Source organism: Myotis daubentonii, chromosome 17 (genome assembly GCF_963259705.1).
Source record: "Myotis daubentonii chromosome 17, mMyoDau2.1, whole genome shotgun sequence".
NCBI classification, from domain to species: Eukaryota; Metazoa; Chordata; class Mammalia; order Chiroptera; family Vespertilionidae; genus Myotis; species Myotis daubentonii.
The window spans coordinates 52,968,893-52,986,407 of record NC_081856.1 but is presented as its reverse complement, the minus strand read 5'-3'; the positions used below and the strand labels follow the sequence as shown (position 1 = coordinate 52,986,407).

The window sequence follows — 17,515 nt, the reverse complement described above, 5'->3', positions numbered from 1 at the left end:
CCTTTAGTTCTCAACCCGAGTTCTATAAATAGGTCCTGGGGTTTTGTTGACAGAGCCGTTTGTTGAAGGTTGCATGAATGTTACTTTGCACACAGATGATACTCAGGTGATGCCGACGTATAAATCCCTGGAGAAGCTGCGCCTCGGGAACTTGTCTTCCTGCTGGCGGCTCTGGTTTGGATGGGGCCCTGGCACTGAAAACTGGTCCCGTCAGCCCCTCCCCGTGTCCCCCGTCCGGCCTGAGCGACTCCCGGGTCGGCGGTCACAGTCCCGCTCCACCACATCCCGCTCCTGGCAATGACAAGCCCGTCCGGCATGGCCCCCCTTTGGCCCCCCGCCTGCCCTGCCCCCTCAGCTCCACCAGCCGGCTTCCCAGCTGCCCCTGAGGTTGCCCGGCAGCACTGGTTGTCCCTTCCTGCAACCCCATAGCACCTTGAGCACCTGTGTCATAGCTCTGACCACCACCTGACAGTCCATCTCTCCGCTCTGTCTCCCCAGGAAGGCAGGTGGGGTGGGGCGCAGTGAGGCCCCTGAGCAAGGCCCTGCCTGGCGGGGTCTGAGGGGTGCATGGAGTTAGCGTCTGGAGGGTGGAGCCGTGGGGAGGGGCCAGCCAGCGTCCATGCAGGGCCATGAGCAGAGGGCTGCCTTAGAGCCTGGCTCTTTGTCTCCTGTGACCACAGTACAGTACTTTATCTCAGCTCACCCTCTGTGATGGGGGTGGTGACACAGGCCCCCCTAAGTGTAAAATGAGATAGTGCATGCACAGGTGCCTCCTCTGCACCATCTGGGGTCTCCTCCTGGGTCCCTGCAGCTAGTTCCACACCTGAGGATTCAGCAGAAGCTGCCTTAGCAGCAAGAGGCCACATAGACTCCCGCATGACACACCACACAGACTCCCGCAGGTCATGCCACACAGACTCCTGCAGGACACGCCACACTGACTCCCGCAGGTCATGCCACACAGACTGCTGCAGGTCATGCCACACAGACTCCTGCAGGACACGCCACACTGACTCCTGCAGGTCACGCCACACAGACTCCCGCAGGTCATGCCACAAGGACTCCCGTGTAACACGCCACACGGACTCCTGCAGGTCATGCCACAAGGACTCCCGTGTAACACGCCACATGGACTCCCGCAGGTCATGCCACACAGACTCCCGCAGGACACTCCACACTGACTCCTGCAGGTCACGCCACAAGGACTCCCGTGTAACATGCCACACGGACTCCCGCAGGTCATGCCACAAGGACTCCCATGTAACACGCCACATGGACTCCTGCAGGTCATGCCACACGGACTCCCGTGTAACAGGCCACACAGACTCCCGCAGGACATGCCACAAGGACTCCCGTGTAACACGCCACACGGACTCCCGCAGGTCACGCCACACAGACTCCCGCAGGTCACGCCACACAGACTCCCACAGGTCACGCCACAAGGACTCCCGTGTAACACACCACAGGGACTCCCGCAGGTCACGCCTCCTAACTATCCATCACCTCCCAAGGGAAGTTCAATTTACTTCCAAGGGGAGGGCCCCTCTAAATCCGATTCCTTGGTTTGTATTTAAATGTCATCGTTAAGACGTCTGGGGCGAGGTCTTCAGCTGTTTAAAGACTGAATCACACGACGCGGCATTTAAGACCAGCGCTTTCTTTAATAGACTCTTTGAACATCTCAGCACCTTTCTTTCGTGCCAGCTCTTGACTATTACTGACACATTTGGCCATAAAATGAAACATGAAAATTGGCAGTCAGTCGTCGTATTAATTCTACTTCACTCTGACTCATCAAAGATGAACGGGATCATTAGCGGCAGGGATGGTCTGGGAGGGGCTGGGAGCGTGGGCGGGTGGGTCGGAACTGCAGGCCAGGTCTGCGCGCTCTTCGGCGCCTCCTTACCTCCTCGACACCTGGGTCTCTCCCTCTGCACGTGGGGTCAGTAGTCACCATGGCAGCCACTATTTTGAGTGTTCTCATGTACTGGGCGCTGTGCCAGCCACTTTGTATCCACCATCGTCTTTAATCTGCACAGAATCTTACAAATGGGCTTGGTCAGCCAACAGAATGGAGGGTCTTGTAGAGAATGTGACACTAGAGCGTGAACCTGTAGGGTAGAAGTGGCTTAAGACAAGGGGGCAGGCAGGCGCAGGGGCTGGCTGTGGGCAGGCGGGCGCAGGGGCTGGCAGTGGGCAGGCGGGCGCAGTGGCTGGCTGTGGGCAGGCGGGCGCAGTGGTTGGGAGTGGGCAGGCGGGCGCAGGGGCTGGCAGTGGGCAGGCGGGCGCAGGGGGCCGGTGAGGCGTGGTGTGTGTGAGCCAGTCTGTCTGGCCGAGGATGAGGAATGACAGGGGGCTCTGATGGTGCGTTGCAGATCCCAGGGGCTTTGGGGTTCCCAGGTTGCATAAGTGCCAGTCTCTGAGGTTCTCCACAGCAGGCCCTGTCTGTCCCGTCCTCTTCCAGATGTACCATTTCTGGGGCCCAAGCCTCCCGCGAGGTGGGAGTCTGTGACCGAGGATTCAGTCCTACACTGTGTGTTGAACCAGCTCTGAAGCTGGAGCTACCCTGGGAGTCTGTTATTTCATCTCCCCGAAACCACCCGTCATGAATTGCCATAATGACCCATTATGTCGTCTCACATTGGCGTGCTCTTCTCCCACGCCAGCGAGGACCTTGACCCCCACCCCCTGACTAATTCTCTGCTGTGTCCCCTTCTCTCAGAATGGCGATTCAGGTGGACAAGTTCAACTTTGAGAGTTTCCCAGAGTCCCCTGGGGAGAAGGGACAATTTGCGAGTCCAAAGCAGCTGGAGGAGCAGAGGCAGGAGGCGCGCGGCCTGGAGATCAACAGCAAGCTGGGCATCCGGTGGCAGATCATATCCTTTCACGGCCTTGGCTCTCGATGCCCCTGCTCGGGCTCTCTGACCATGGAGGGGACTCATGAGGGGTTAGGTATTGCATTTTTAAAAAATATACTTTTATTGATTTCAGAGAGGAAGGGAGAGAGAGATAGAAACATCAATGATGAGAGAGAATCATTGATCAGCTGCCTCCTGCATGCCCCACACTGGGGATCAAGCCTGCAACCTGGGCATGTGCCCTGAGCAGGAATCGAACCCACGACCTCTACGTGCATGGGCTGACACTCAACCACTGAGCCACACTGGCCGGGCAGCTATTGCATTTTGCCACAAGTAGCTCAGAAATGCCATGGCTGGGAGAGAGGGCTGGAGAGAGGGCATTTTTCTCTGCCTCTCACCACCTGCAAGGCCCCCGAAGGAAGCACCGATTCAGGGCAAGGCAAGGTCTTGGGCTGGAGGTGCCGGCCTTGGATCCCAGAGTTCTTGCCAGGGTGGATACTTGTGTTAGTGACAGGTCCTGCTGGCACACCTTTACCTGGTACACTCCCTGCCCTGAAGTGCTCCCTTCATCTCACCTGGCCCCATGCTCACCTCTCCAGGTCCTCAGCCCACAAGCCCCACAGCAATGCGCCCTGCAACTCCCCTGGCAGCTCAGTGCACTGCCTGGCACTCCCTGTCCACTGGTCTCTGACACCGGGGCGCTGAGCCGAGCCGTTGGCAGCCCTGCCGTGATGAGAACGCTCCCAGAGTTTCCGGTGCAGACTGGAGACAGTCGGGGGAAGAGGCCCACTGATTACCTAAGCACCTTTCCATCAGCATAACTTCTATTTATGACGACTTGCTCATTTATTTGGGCTAAAGTGGGGCTGGGCGGAGCCCCTGCACTGGTGGTTCCTGCAGAGCTGGCGCATGGGTGCCGACGGCTGCTGTCCTGGGGGATGTCGAGGAGCGGCCCCCAGCCCAGCACCCTCTCCAGGACGCTCACTGGGAGCACCCGTGAAGGGTTTTCCGCTGGGCTCACAGCCATGTGTCTTAGCCGGCGCTGAGAGCAGGGCGCTGCTTCCCCCGGGCAAGGCGAGGTGGGCTCGGGAGAGTCCGGCCCCCCACTGGGCAGCACAGGCCCCAGCGGGAGGACTGATGGAACCATCATTTTCTCTAAAGTACCCGACGGGGTCCTGGTGAACTTCAGTCACATAAGCAGATGGGATCTCAAATGCTGCTCAGTGGCTTCAAATGGCCCTTTGATTATAGCACATCCCCCAATATTTCACTGCTGATGGCCGAGCAGACAATGGGAGCGAAGGTGTTTGAACCTTCTGTGTTTTCCCTGCATCTCGCTATGTGTTTCAAAGATTCGGAGCGAGCATTCACAATTCCCAAGACAAGTAGGTTAACTGAGACGTGTGCGTGCAAATGTTTGTGAACAAAAGGCCCTGCACAAACACTGATGAATAATTAAATGTAATTATAGTTATGGATGGCCAGTGAGATAAGATGTATCCAGTAGACTGGGCTCCTTAAAGCAGGAGGGACCTCATCTTGGTGGGTCTTTTCATCCTCAGCACCCCCACAGCGCACGGACTGGGTGTCAGTAAACACCCTGTGTGGGTTCAGGCCCTGCAGGGGAGGCACGTGGGGGCGCATGCACACCTGAGCAAGAGTGTAGGGAGGAGGGAGGGCTGGGGGTGCATCAGAGAGGGCGTCCCAGATAAGGTGGAGGTGAGCTCCAGAGATGGTGGGCGGTCACCAGAAAGGCCAGGCTGAAGGGGGCTCCAGGCAAGGGAGTGGGAAGCAGCGCTGGATGCTGGGTGTCCTGGCTCACTCCCCCGAGGGTTTGTGACAGGCAGGAGGTGTGGCGACCTGTAGTGACTCCTGGTAACTGAGCCATGCCTTTGCGGCAGGGAGTGGCGAGGCTGGGGGCCTTGTGGTTCCTGTCGGTCAGACACTGCCTGAGCTGGGAACTCGCTCTGGTTCAGCAGCACAGGGCTGTCAATCGTTACACACGGGTGTGGCTTCGAGGCTTGCAAAGCCTGGGTCGCATGACAGTGATGGCACAGTCCCCCTGCCCCAGGGTCACCTTCCCTGCCCTCCGAAGGGACAGGAGCAGGTCTGGGGGACAAGGACCTGTGACTTAGTTGGAGACTTAATTGTTGCGTCCCAGATCCCCGACCAGAAAAGGGCTTAAGGCAGCGGTTCTCAACCTGTGGGTTCATCCTTTGGGGGGTCGAACAACCCTTTCACAGGGGTCGCCTAAGACCATCGGAAAATGCATATATAATTACATATTGTTTTTGTGATTAATCACTATGCTTTAATTATGTTCAATTTATAACAATGAAATTGGGGGTCACCACAACATGAAGAACTGTATTAAAGGGTCACGGCATTAGGAAGGTTGAGAACCACTGGCTTAAGGGGAGGCAGGCTCTTCAGCACCATGGAGAGTCCCCAAGGGCTGTCCTGGGAGCTGGAGGAGAGGTGGGCCCAGCGCCTGGGGGCCCTGTGTGTGGGGGGGTCCCCACCTTTCCTGGCGTCCAGGTTTCCTGTGTCTGCAGGTGGGGCTCCAGGGTCAGACTGCCCTGATCCCCCCACTTCCTTGCGGTGCCAGCTTCCTTAGTCTCTGCAAGGGCCTGAATTAAAAACTCTTTAAAATGGAAATGGCAGTCCCTACCTTCCACCCTCCATGTTCTCAAGTCTAAGGTGAAAATAGTATTAAGTGGAGCAGATGTGTGTTAAACGCGTCCTGCACGCAGGCCTCGCGTGGGGGCCCTGCGGAGACGCCCTGCTGGTAGGAATGCTGGTAGGGATCATCGCCATTATCACCGTTCTTGATCTCTGGCCCCAAGTGCCAGGGTCTGTGTATGTGAGGAGGAGGAGCAGCACAGGCGCTGGGACTGTCGCCTTGGCTGCAGCGGCGGCAGAGGAAGCAGCAGGACGCGACGGCGTGGCTGAGGCCCAGACACAACACTGCTTGGGTGGCTCCTGGGGCCGAAAAGGGGTGTGGAGGCAGGTAATTAGCTTTATTAGCTCAGCTGTAGAATTCCATGGCTGCCGCCCGAAAGCAAATTAATACAGAAGTGTGCTCCGGGCCCGGTTCCCAAAGCCCCAGAGCCATTGGCAGCTTTGCAGCGGCTCCCACTCTGACTCGCTCCTCCAGCGAATCACTGCCAAGCTCCTCAGTGGGGCGCGGCTCGCGGGCGCCACTTCCGTTCTGCAGGCCCCACGCTCAACCCGCCTCGAAAACCTGGTGCGATTTCTGTAGTGAGGGGGTAAGATGCCACGTCACAGAGCCTTAAACAAGGACGTGGACAGGCGACTGCCCCCCCCCCCCAGCGGTACAGGACAGGGCCGGCTGCTGCGGGGTGCAGGGAGGGGCCAGCGCGGCCTCTCCCCGGGGAGGGTCCCTGAGGACAGCGTGGCTGTTTCTCCGGAGTCCCCGCAGGCCGGTGGGAACTGAACACCCTCCCCTGTCAGTCAGCCACTGGCTGTGGGCTGCGTGGAGGCGGAGGGGGCTTTGTGGGCCCCCCTGGCAGTGGTGGAAAGAGCTGCGTGGGGCCCTGGAGCCCCTGGTCCTGCCCTGTCCATGGTGTCGCCTGTGCCTGTCCCGCCTTAGGCCAGGACAGGGGCTGTGCAGGTCATCTCTGAGGTCACAGACGCCCAGACGCCAGTGCCCGACAGGCTTCCCGCTGGGCTGGCTCCTTTAAGGAACAGAGGCTTTGGCTTTTCAAAGACAGCAGAGCCAAGGGCGCTGTGTCCCCACAGATGCTTGTCCCCCTGCGGGACCTCCGCACGGTGACCCCTCGACTGAGACGGGTGTCCTCGCTGAGAGGTGGCCTGAGAAGGGGAGGGACACAGCCACAGATGGAGCTGGCTGATGACACGTGTCCCCTGCAGGCCTGCAAGCTGCGGTGGCTGGGGCCAGTCTTAGTGCCGCATCCCGGCCGCCTGCGAGAGTGTCCCAGGCTCTGCGATGAGTCACAGTGCAGGGCCAAGTGATACCAGCTCGGCACACAGCCCCGTGTGATGAGGCAGAGAGCATTTCACCTGGAAAGCTCTTCTTGGGGAGAGAGTTATCTTTGGGAGAGAGAAACACGGATAGATGGCTGTGGCGGAGTCGGTCCCTGTGGCATCTGAGGCCACAGAAATGATGGCCGTGTTCCTGAGAGTAGGGGAGACGGGGAGGAGGAGAGAATGAGAGTGGGGTTAGCACTCCCCACGGGGTGACGCTCACCCACGCTGCCTGTGGGTTACACTCACTCCCCATGAGCCTGAGAAGGCGTGCTGCTCTTGAGCCCATTTTACAGATGAAACTGAGACCCACCCCCGCTCACCAGTGGTGGTGCCAGGATTCAGTCTCCACACCCCCTGCTCAGCTACCACGTGGCACTAAGAGGAGGGAGAGCAGAGCCCATTAGGGGCTTCATTTCCTCAGGGCCCCCACACCGCCCCGGTTCTCAGCCTCAGTCCTGTCCCAGTCCACCTGCCAGTACCCGCTCCATGACGAGCTCACACCAGAGAGCCCATCTCTCACACTCGTGTAATTACACCACAAGGCAGAGCTCACACAGGAAGCCAGCGGGAATGCACACGTGTCAGAAACGCACCTGGTGGTGTTTATTGAGGAAGACACCCCATTTCTGCGTCCCCAGCGAGGATAGCTGGGGGTCACGGGCCGCCCTGGGCTTCCTCACCGGCTGGGGCTTCCTTCGCGGGGTCTGCGGTCGGAGGAGGGGCCTGTGTCCCGCACGCTCAGGGGTCTCTGGTGGTTGGAGGAGGGCTTGTCTGCATATCTGCAGGTGGTTTCCTGTCTGGGAGTCTATCCAGAGACTTCTAGCACTATCCCTCCTGTCCCGGGGCCCAGCAGGAGCCGTGTTTTCCTTGACCGAGGCTCACCCCTCGCTGAAGCGCACGGGCGAGGCCAGCGTGGAGGGCGTCCTGAACCAGCTGGCCCTGGAGCACCTGCAGCTGGCCCCCCTGCAGTGGGGTGAGTACGCCCCGCCCGCGCCTCGCCCTTGCCCGCTGCGGGGCTGCCCTCAGCTGAGGTCACCATGGGAACCTGGGGGCGTGGGGGGACTCACCACGCCACCAGGCTGGTGCCTGTGTTTCACCTGAGTGTCCTCGCAGCCAGACCTGTGACCAAACCCCAGGTATGAGGTGTGCTCGGTGCCTCTGGTTCCAGGTGCTGCGGAGTCCCCGCCCTCCTCGCGGCACCTGTCTGATGGGCGTGTCTGCTGTGGTGGGGATGGACTCTAAGCGACCGGGGAGGTGGGGGAGCAGGAGTGTCACCTCCTTCCCTCCGTCCCCTCCCGAGGAGCTGGCAGCTTTCCACAGGGTCAGCGGGGAAGAGCGTGTGTCTGGTGAACACCTAGACTCCCCTGGAGCTTAGCCACTGGGGGCCGGCCTGGGACCGTGCGCCGGGCACTGGGTCTGTGCCTCTAATAGCAGCCATAGCCCTCGGCTGAGCAGAGCGTCTCCTAAGAGGCTTTCCCAGCTGATCCTGCGATCTGCTCAGGGATGAACAGGAGCCCGGCATCTCGGGGCACAGAGGGCGCAGCAGCCATGAGGCTCCGTCCTGGCTCTGCTGCATCGGCAGTTGTGACATCTGGGGCCGGCGGCCCAGCCTTCTGAGCCTGTTTCTCCTCTCTAGGCCAGGGATGCTGGGGGCACCAGGTCCTCATGGGGGTGGGAGATGTGCCCCGACCCCACCGTGCCCGACCTCCCAGAGGTGGGGGTGGGCCTGGGTGGCGGGGCCGCTGGAATCATTGTGGAGTGGGGCAAGCAGAGCTGCTGGAGGGGGTCTGGTACTGTGAGTGCCTCCGGAGGCAAGGCAGACGGGACAGGACTGCAGTGGCCAGGCTGTGGGGTGCAGGACGGCCCCACGCCATGGCGGGAGCTCCCTAGAAGCTCCTGCCTTCGTCCTGCACCCGGAAGGCTGCCCTTCCAGGTGGGAGGACCGCAGAGCTAGCATGCTCTCTGATGGTGGTTCTGAGGCCTGTTTCCAGTTGTTTCCATAGATACCAGGTACTGGAGACTAATGGGCTAAGCGATTTTTACTCTGCTTTTTACTCTGCTTTGAAAGCCCCGCCGCTGGGCCTCCCACCGCCTCTGCAGCTGGTAACACTTCTCCTCAGAGCTTCTCAGATGCATCAGGGATTGGTCTGCGCTCTTTTTCATTGACATCCATCCTGTGAATACAGATCAGGGGTTACCTGAATTTTGGAAAGGATATTTTCAGTACATGTTCCCCAAATAGCCACTGGGCAGCTGGCACCTGGAGCTGGGCCCCGAGCTGTGTGTGTGGGCGGCGCTCCTCGGCATGAGGGAATGCCCGTTAGGAGGCAGTGACCATGGATGCCTTGTGTGGTGGCACCCCACTGCCCTACTTCAGGGAGAATGGCACACCTACACTTTTGGGGAGCAAGACACGGCAACCAAATTCTCCACGCAGTTTGTGCAACGCATACAAGTCTGTGAGGTCGTCATTGTTATTCTCTTTTCTTACGAATTAGGAAACAGACTCGGGTTTATGTTGCTTGAGGTTACATGGAGCTGGTAGATTCTCTGATTGATGGGTTTATCCATTCATTCAGCAAAGAGCTATCTATCGACCATCCATTCTGCACCAGGTGCCATGCTAAGTGCTGGGAACCAAATATAAGTCACACTTGATCCCTGATTTTAGACACTTCCAGTCTGATGTGGGTGGGGGACCGGGTCGGTCACCGGCCACCACCCACAGCCTGGCGTGCACGTAGGGAGCTCGTGCGGGTGTCCCAGAAGCGGAGGTGAGAATCGACTTGGAGCCCGCCGCCCGCAGCGCCTTGTGAGGAAGCAGCTGAGCGCGAGGGCAGGCACGTGCTCTAACCCACATAGGAGCAGGCAGTTTCTCTATTCTGCACCTTCGGTTGTTTCCAGTCTTTCCGTCATAAACATTGTTGCAGCAAGTGTCCCCGTCCACAGCCAGTCCTTACAAAAACGAGTCAAGTGGGAAGATAATTACTTTAAATTTAGCAATCTCTTTAAAAAAATCTTCTGGTTTTTAAAAAATATATATATTTTTATTAATTTCAGAGAGAAAGGGAGAGAGAAACATCAATGATGAGAGAGAATCATTGATCGGCTGCCTCCTGCTTGCCCCTTACTGGGGACTGAGCCTGCAACCTGGGCATGTACCCTGACCGGGAATCGAATCGTGACTTCCTGGTTCATGGTTCGATGCTCAACCACTGAGCCACACTGGCTGGGCAAAATCTGTTTTTGTACCATATTTGATTTCCCTCATCTCGAAATATATTTTTAACATTCTCCCATATTTTCTCCTCGCACTCTCCTGGCTGAGTTGTTTTAGCATTTGATCTTTTATTCGTCTGGATGTATTAAGGTCTAAGGAGTTAGGCACGGATCCACCTTTTTTTTTCCTCCCAGAAATAACCGTGTTGTTGTGCACAGACTGCAGAAAAGTTGCAAGTGCAGTAGTGAGATTGCTTTCTGAACCGGTTTAGAGGAAGCAGCTGGCCTGATGCACCTTCGTCCCCAGTTTCTCCTGTGTCTTTGCCACCATTGAGGACAGTGTCCTACATAACCACACACAGCGGTCAGGCCAGGGACTCGCACCAGTGCCAGCAGCTAACCTCTGGACCCACCCAAGTGGCACTTGTCCCAACCGTGTCTTTTACACCTAAAAACCCTCGGCCTCATGCAGAATCACTTGTCGCATTCAGTTACGTATCGGCCCTCCTGGGCCTGCACACTCCTCTGCCCTTGATTTCCGTCCCTTTAGACAGAGACCCACCGGCTACTGCAAGAATGTCTCTCGGTCCGCGTGTGGGTCTGGGCCCTGGCGATGCGATTCAGTGCATACGTCTGTGCCAGCGACGCTGCGTCCTCGGCACGTGTCTCAGGCGCCCCGGGCCCTGTGCCCCTTGTCAGGGACAGCCCCTTTGGTCCTTGGGTTAAGGCGGAGGCTGCCAGTCGTCACCCTCCTAAGCTCCCCTTGGCTCTGTGAGCAGTAGGTGCTCTGTGGGAAAGTGCTTTGCAACTGTGTAACCATGCGACTCCTCCACTTCCCTTTGTCCATTGACTTAGTTTGAGCGGGTTCTCAGTCCCTGTTGTACTCAGAGGGCTGAAACGTTGCTATTATTTATTTATGGTGATGCTCAGATAGCCTCAGATTCCGCCAGTGGGAGCTCCTTCAGGCTGACTCCCCTGCCCCCGACGCGTCTCCTCGCTCTGTGAGCCCTGCCTCACTTTCTGGTACAAGATGCTCCAGCCTCATCTTGCACCCCTGCCCCCATCCATCTTCCCGGTGTGTCGGTCCCTTTAGTGAAGGCTGGTCTTCAGCAGCCAGGATCCAGACGGGAGGGAGGCCCTTTCTACTGGGGAGCTCTTCCTCCCACGCCATCTCAGAGGCCAGGGCCAGGAAGTAGACACGCACGTATAAATGGGAACACCCCCCAGCACCTCTGTCCTCCTACGGATACTGACAGCCACGGTCGCACACCGACCACTAACTCCAGCCGACACCACAGGAGCGTCCCGGCCCTCACTGTGCTCCCGTCCGGCTAAGGCGGCGTTCATGGCCTGCAGTGCAGGCACTGATGTGTCAGTCCCCCCAGGTGCCAACCACTGTCCCCACCGGCCCTCCCCTCTCCAGGATCTCAGCCCCTCTCCAAGGTGCTGGCATCCCGCACTCATGGCTCTACTGGGCAGGTGCCCCCACACCCTCCCTGTCCACCCTGTCACCCCCGCAATGGCCTCAGAACTGAATTGCCCAGAAAGCAAAGGGGCCTCCGGGCTGCCACACCTACCCCTGCTGGCCTCTCGCCCCTCCACCGTGCTCCCTATCTCTGCCCGGGCTCTTCCCACACACGTGCCACCCGTGTTCTCTGGGGCCTGGGCCCCGGCCAGGCTCGTCTCTGTCCCTTGCAGCTTGCTGGCTGCGTGGGGCAGCGCTGGCGTCGCTCCCACTCTGGGTGTGCAGGGGCACAGGCTGCAGGCAGGACTGTCTCTGCCTGGTGCAGCATCGCTCGCTGGGGGTCACCCTTTCGGGTGCAGAACCTGCTGCCATGGCTCAAAGGAGGCACTCACGTCCCTGCCTCCTGAAGCCGCGGCAGGCTGTCACCCACACGCCCCTTCTATGTGTGGAGCCTGAGCTTCATGCAGACATTCCGGGCGCTCATGAGAGCAGCAAGCCGCGCTGACGAAGTGTCTCTGTGGGTCATTAGGACAGTGAGCAGCACTGATGGCTGCTTCTAAACATGGAAACGAGGTGGGCGGGAGCTGGCAGAGGAGCGGGGGAGCTGCGCGTGCTGTGAGCCGGCCTCCAGCAAGCCACGGGGTCGCACAGCCACGTGGGGGCATCCGGGCTCAGGTCAGTGCCACCTCCTGGGCATTGCCAGGGCCAGGCACTGGGGGGTGAAGGGACCTGAGGTGCCTCTGCTCCCGCCGGGAGCAGCTCCGGGCCCCTGGGCTTGGTGTGGGCTCTCAGATGGCAACGAGGTGGGGATGCTCAAGTGCCTGTCAGGTGGACCGCTGACCAGGGGACTTCCTGGAGGCAGCCACGTGTGAGGCTGAGAGCAGGGGCGGGATTTCAATGTGCAGAGCAGGGCAAGGCTTCCAGATAGAGACGGCGGGATGAGCCGACATGGGAGGGGGGCGCACGTGAGTGTGTGGGGCAGAGTGTGGAGGAGGTGCTGGTGCGCACAGTGTGCCCAACCTTGACAGACCGGGTCTCCGCCTCGCTCGCTGGCTCTCGTTGGGGCAAAACCACTGTTGCTTCTCAAATGTTTATCGCACTCTCCTGAGTTCAGGCTCCTGTGGGTGCAGACAGGAAGGAGCTGACCCCTGGAAGTGGGGTCCAGTGGGGTCCACACATCCCCCACCCACAGAGTTGTCACGTCTATAAACGCCTGACAGCAGCGGCAGAGAAAACCAACTAACTGCAAAGCACCGGCCAACCTCGGGGGAGGCGGGGCTTTCCCTCGGCGCTCACGGCAGGTGCGAGGTTGGGCCACGAGAATGACCTGCAGGCTGCCAGGGCCTTATTTGGGTCAGGAGTGGAGTGGAAGCTGTGGTTTGAGGACCTGGTTGGACCTCCACGTGGGCCTGAGTGTTGGTGATGCGATCATTCTGGGAAGTGGTCGGATCTGAGGCCCAGGAAGTGGAGGGACCGGGCGAGATGCTGGAGCTGGGAGTCAGCCCCCGCCCGCCACGTTGGGCCCCGTGGCCACAGCTCAGGGATCCGAGCAGGAGTCCGATCCCCGCTACGGGAGCACACTGAGCTGCTTGCCCCTCGGTGGCTCCATGCCCCACACTCAGAATCCTCCGCCTGTTTCTTTCACTGATTGGTTTGCCTTTGGAGCTGGCCTGGCTCCAAAGGTAGCCAGGTGGGCCTGACAGTCTCACGGCATGTTTGTGGAGGAGGCAGAGCCCCGCCTCTCGGAGACCTGGACAGATAACCTATATATATAAAAGGCTAAGTGACCAACCGTTGGTCCAACTGAACAACCGACCGTTACATAGGATGAGCACTGGCGATTTAAAAATAAACGTTGACTCCCACATGAACTGTACATATAAAGCTCTCGCTGGTGCCAATCGCACATGTGTTTTTATTTTCTAAGACTATTATCATGTATACTACTAGTGGTCCAGTGTGTGAATTCATACACATTGAAAGGAAATTAATTAGAAGAAATATTTTAATATCGCTATTCGCCCTTTTTCTATAATAGAAGTGTCAACCAAACTCACGATCAACAATGACAGATCGAAACACATGCGTGTGATTGGCACCAGCGAGAGCTTTATATGTACCACACATGGGTGAGTCAACTTAGCCTTTTATAGATATAGAATAAATTTGCTTAATTAGACCTGCTTTCTGATTTAGCTAAACTTTTTCCAGCCCAATGAAGCAACCCAACTTCTCTTTCAGGTTGTCAGCAACACAGCAATAAATATCAGCACAAAGCACATTATTATTGTAGATCACGCAGGGAGAAACAAGGGTAAAATATTTAACTGCAGTAGTGTTTGACTATATTCTGAGCAGTGACAAAACCTGAAGTCATTGTCAAGGTCCACCGTGTCTTACTTCTCAGTCAGGTCAAGTTTCTAAGCTTTCTAAATCTCCCTTTTTCTGGCTAATGAAAAGAAAATAGGATTCCACCAAGTCTCCTATCTACCTGTTCCAGGACTTCTGTGAGGATCAAATGAGATGAGGCACAGGAAAACGCATCACAGACATTTGGTTGAAGTTTGAAATGTTTCCACCTGGCTATAAAGCAAGTCATGTTCCTGGGCTGAAGAAACTGCAAGGAGGCTAGTCACTAGGGAGAGGAAGCCGGTGTTGCTATGTGATGTCATTACCCGGATGGACACTTAGCATATTAGCCTTTTATATATATAGTTTTTTTTGTTGTTGTTTGTTTTTTGGGTTTGTTTTTTTTAAAATATATTTTATTGTTTTTTTACAGAGAGGAAGGGAGAGAGATAGAGAGTTAGAAACATCGATGAGAGAGAAACACTGATCAGCTGCCTCCTGCACATCTCCCACTGGGGATGTGCCCGCAACCCAGGCACATGCCCTTGACCGGAATCGAACCCGGGACCCTTCAGTCTGCAGGCCGACTCTCCATCCACTGAGCCAAACTGGTTTCGGCTATATATATAGTTTTTGACGTCATTTTTTGCAGTAACGTAATTTTTAAGAAATATATATGTATTTTTATTGATTTCAGAGAGGAAGGGAGAGGGAGAGAGAGAGACAGAAACATCAATGATGAGAGAGAATCATTGATTGGCTGTCTCCTGCACGCCCCACACCAGGGACTGAGCCCGCAACCTGGGCATGTGCCCTTGACTGGAATCGAACCTGGGACCCTTCAGGCCAGAGGCTGATGCTCTATCCGCTGAGCCAAACTGGCCGGGCTGGAGTAACGTAATTATTGCACAAATCTTGCTTCTAATTAATTTCCTTTCAATGTGCACGAATTCGTGCACTGAGCCACTAGTGGTGTAATTGATGTGCTTGCCTTGGAACACTGTGCAGTGTGTGCATGGATGATTGATGGCCTAATGGGAGGAATCAGTGCTCATCTGGGGGCTGGGCTGCCGCAAGGGTGGGCAGAGGCCAGTGGGCCCACCCCCCCCCGCCCCCCCTCAGGGCCACCCTGTCAATTCTGACTCAGAGACAGTGTGGAGGCTTCAGTCCTTGATGTTCCAGAGTTGGCGGGGCGGGGCGGGGGTGGGGGGGCGCAGGGAGCGGAGAACATGCTCAGGGCTGGAGCAGCTCAGCCTGCAGATCGGAGCTCAGTGAGCCCGGAGAGCCTTGCGAGGGCTGGGCAGCTGGTAGGAGGGGTGACTTTCTACTCCAACGCCCAGGACCACGCACGAGCTGATGCGCGCATTGCCCTGCTTGCATTTTTTTATTCAGATGACCCTGTAGCAGGACCATTTGCCCTGAGAATAAGACAGAACACAATGAAATGATCAACAAGCCCCTGAATAATGCTCACGTTGGCATATTTATTAGGTAATTATATGCACTTGTGATATGCATATGTGTATACATAATAATTATCTATGATTACAATAATTATATGTGATGCATGTAATATAAACATATTAAACATTTACATAGTCATTTACAAAGAGAAATAAAACCAAAACGGAGCCCTTTGCTTTATCTTTAAAGTCACTCCCCATTGCCTTCACCTCTGCCATTGGGCACCTGTCCCTGAGGGATTCCCGCCCCAGGCTCTGCCCCGGGTCCCCAGAGCGAGCCCATCAAGCAGAGTTCTGCCCCTGCTCCTGACCCGGGCTGGACCCTGATCCCAGTGCTGGGCCATTGCAGACCCGAAAGGAGGCAGTTGCAGCCTCATGGGCAACCCGCCTCCTGAAGCCCAGAGCTGAACCGCCCCTCCGGCGCCGGGCTGGGGCCGCTTACCTGCTCCCTTGCTCGCCTGTCGTCCGAGAGCTCTGCTCTGCATGTGGGGCCTCGGGCGACCTGGGTCTGTGCCTGTCCCCGTCTCTCTCTGAGGCAGACAGATGGCATCACTAAGAGACCCCTGGACGCCCTGGCTCAGGGGCACCTGCTCTTCCCGGAGTGAGCGAGGTTGGGAGGCGCCTCCCAGTGACTGCGCTCTGATCTCGCCACCTCCTGCTCTTGATCCCGTGAGGAACAGCTGCACACCTGGTTCTTGCCACTGGGACGGTATCGAGGGGGCCCCAGCATGGGGAGCCCTGGCCGGCCAGGCTGAGACAGGCGGGCTGGGGGTCAGGGGCCTTCCCCAGATTGCAAGTGGTGCGCCCCCGAGCTGATGGGGCAGGAGCGTGTACCGCCAGGCCTCGGCGTCCCTTCAGAACGATCCCCGAGAAGCCCAGACTCAGAACCATCTGGGCGGGGGTGGGAGGGGGGAGCACGTTTCTGGGCTGGGAAGAGGGCGCTCAGATGTGGGCATGGCCAGGACCTGAGGAAGGCAGTTTGTCCACCTCCCAGGAACCCTCGGTGCTCAGCTCCCTCTCCAGAGTCCCCTGTGTTTCTGAAGGTTGTCCCCCCTGCTGTCCAGCTGAGGAGGGTGCACTCTGCTCTGTAACCGGGAATGATCCTAGCGTCATAATGCCTGGAAGGGCAGGTTTGCTGTCCGTCGTGAACGCAAGCCTGGTCTCCGCGCTCTCCTCTGGTGGGCAGAACTGAGAGCAAGGGTCATTATGGGCTCTCAGTGGCTCGTTCGTTTGTGTTGGGACCCGGCCGCCTTGCAGCAGAAGGGCCCCAGAGCCCCCCGTCAGCCAGCAGCACCCGCAGCTCTGGGCCCTCAGGCATTCCTGGGAGCCACGTGGGTCGTCACGTCAGTCACTAAGAATCCGCGTGCCCGGTGCCCGGTGCCATGACTACCACGTCTCCTCAGCGATAATCAGCGTTCGTGCGATCGGTCACTCAGCAAATATTTATCTGGTGCTGTTTGCCAAGTCCTGGACGGCAGCGTGGCCTGCCCCCGGCCCCAGTCCTCCAGGAAGGGCGGCCGGGCCCATCTCCAGCCTTCCAGGCGCCTTGGTGTGTGTGTCTCTCTCTGGGCGCAGGCGGCCCAGACCAGCCAAAAGTTGTATTTACCTTGTTTTTGATGAGAATGGCAACCCAGCTGAGTCGCGGGCCTGCGGCTGCAACGCCTAGACCGGCAGCGCAGACGGAGCAGCTGGGCGCAGACGGCCTGGGGGCCGGTCCTGGTGTGCTCCGTCCTCGCCAAGTGCCCTGTGAGCGGAACAGTGTGGGGAGGGTTACAGGAGACCTGTCCATGCCCGCCCCCCGAGGTTGGAGAGGGAGGGTGACTTTTCTCCAAGAGCGCTTTCCTGGTGAAAATCCCGTTTATCCAAACAGTAAACACAGCTTGTCCAAGCCGCTGGCGAGATGAGGCCTGTCCCCGCCGGGCACTCGGGTGGGCTCCATTGTTCAACATCAGACATCGCTGCCTCTACTTCCTGCCACTCTGCTGTGGGCTTTCTAGGGAAACTTGCTTTTTAAAGTCTCCAGTTCCCCCTCTCACATCTCAGCAAACCAGCCAGGCTTGGAGTCTCTTCATTTCACTCCGACAGCGCTTATCAATCTTCCCCTTAATTAAAGAAAGCAGACTTGGCACCAGCGTCTCTTATCGGCT

At 57.6% G+C, this 17,515-nt stretch overlaps 1 protein-coding gene across 4 annotated transcripts in view; it reads left to right on the top strand.

Annotated features, from left to right (window-relative positions):
• Positions 1-17,515, top strand: part of TRAPPC9 (trafficking protein particle complex subunit 9) — a 161,561-nt gene that overhangs the window by 118,778 nt on the left and 25,268 nt on the right. For 3 of the 4 annotated variants that reach the window (XM_059672369.1, XM_059672368.1, XM_059672371.1), the window contains 2 exons: positions 2,723-2,876; positions 7,755-7,845. The exons of the other annotated variant lie outside the window; for it this stretch is intronic. In XM_059672369.1, the coding sequence (XP_059528352.1) occupies positions 2,723-2,876; positions 7,755-7,845 (245 nt within the window). The remainder of the gene's footprint in view (positions 1-2,722; positions 2,877-7,754; positions 7,846-17,515) is intronic. 4 annotated transcript variants of the gene reach the window in all.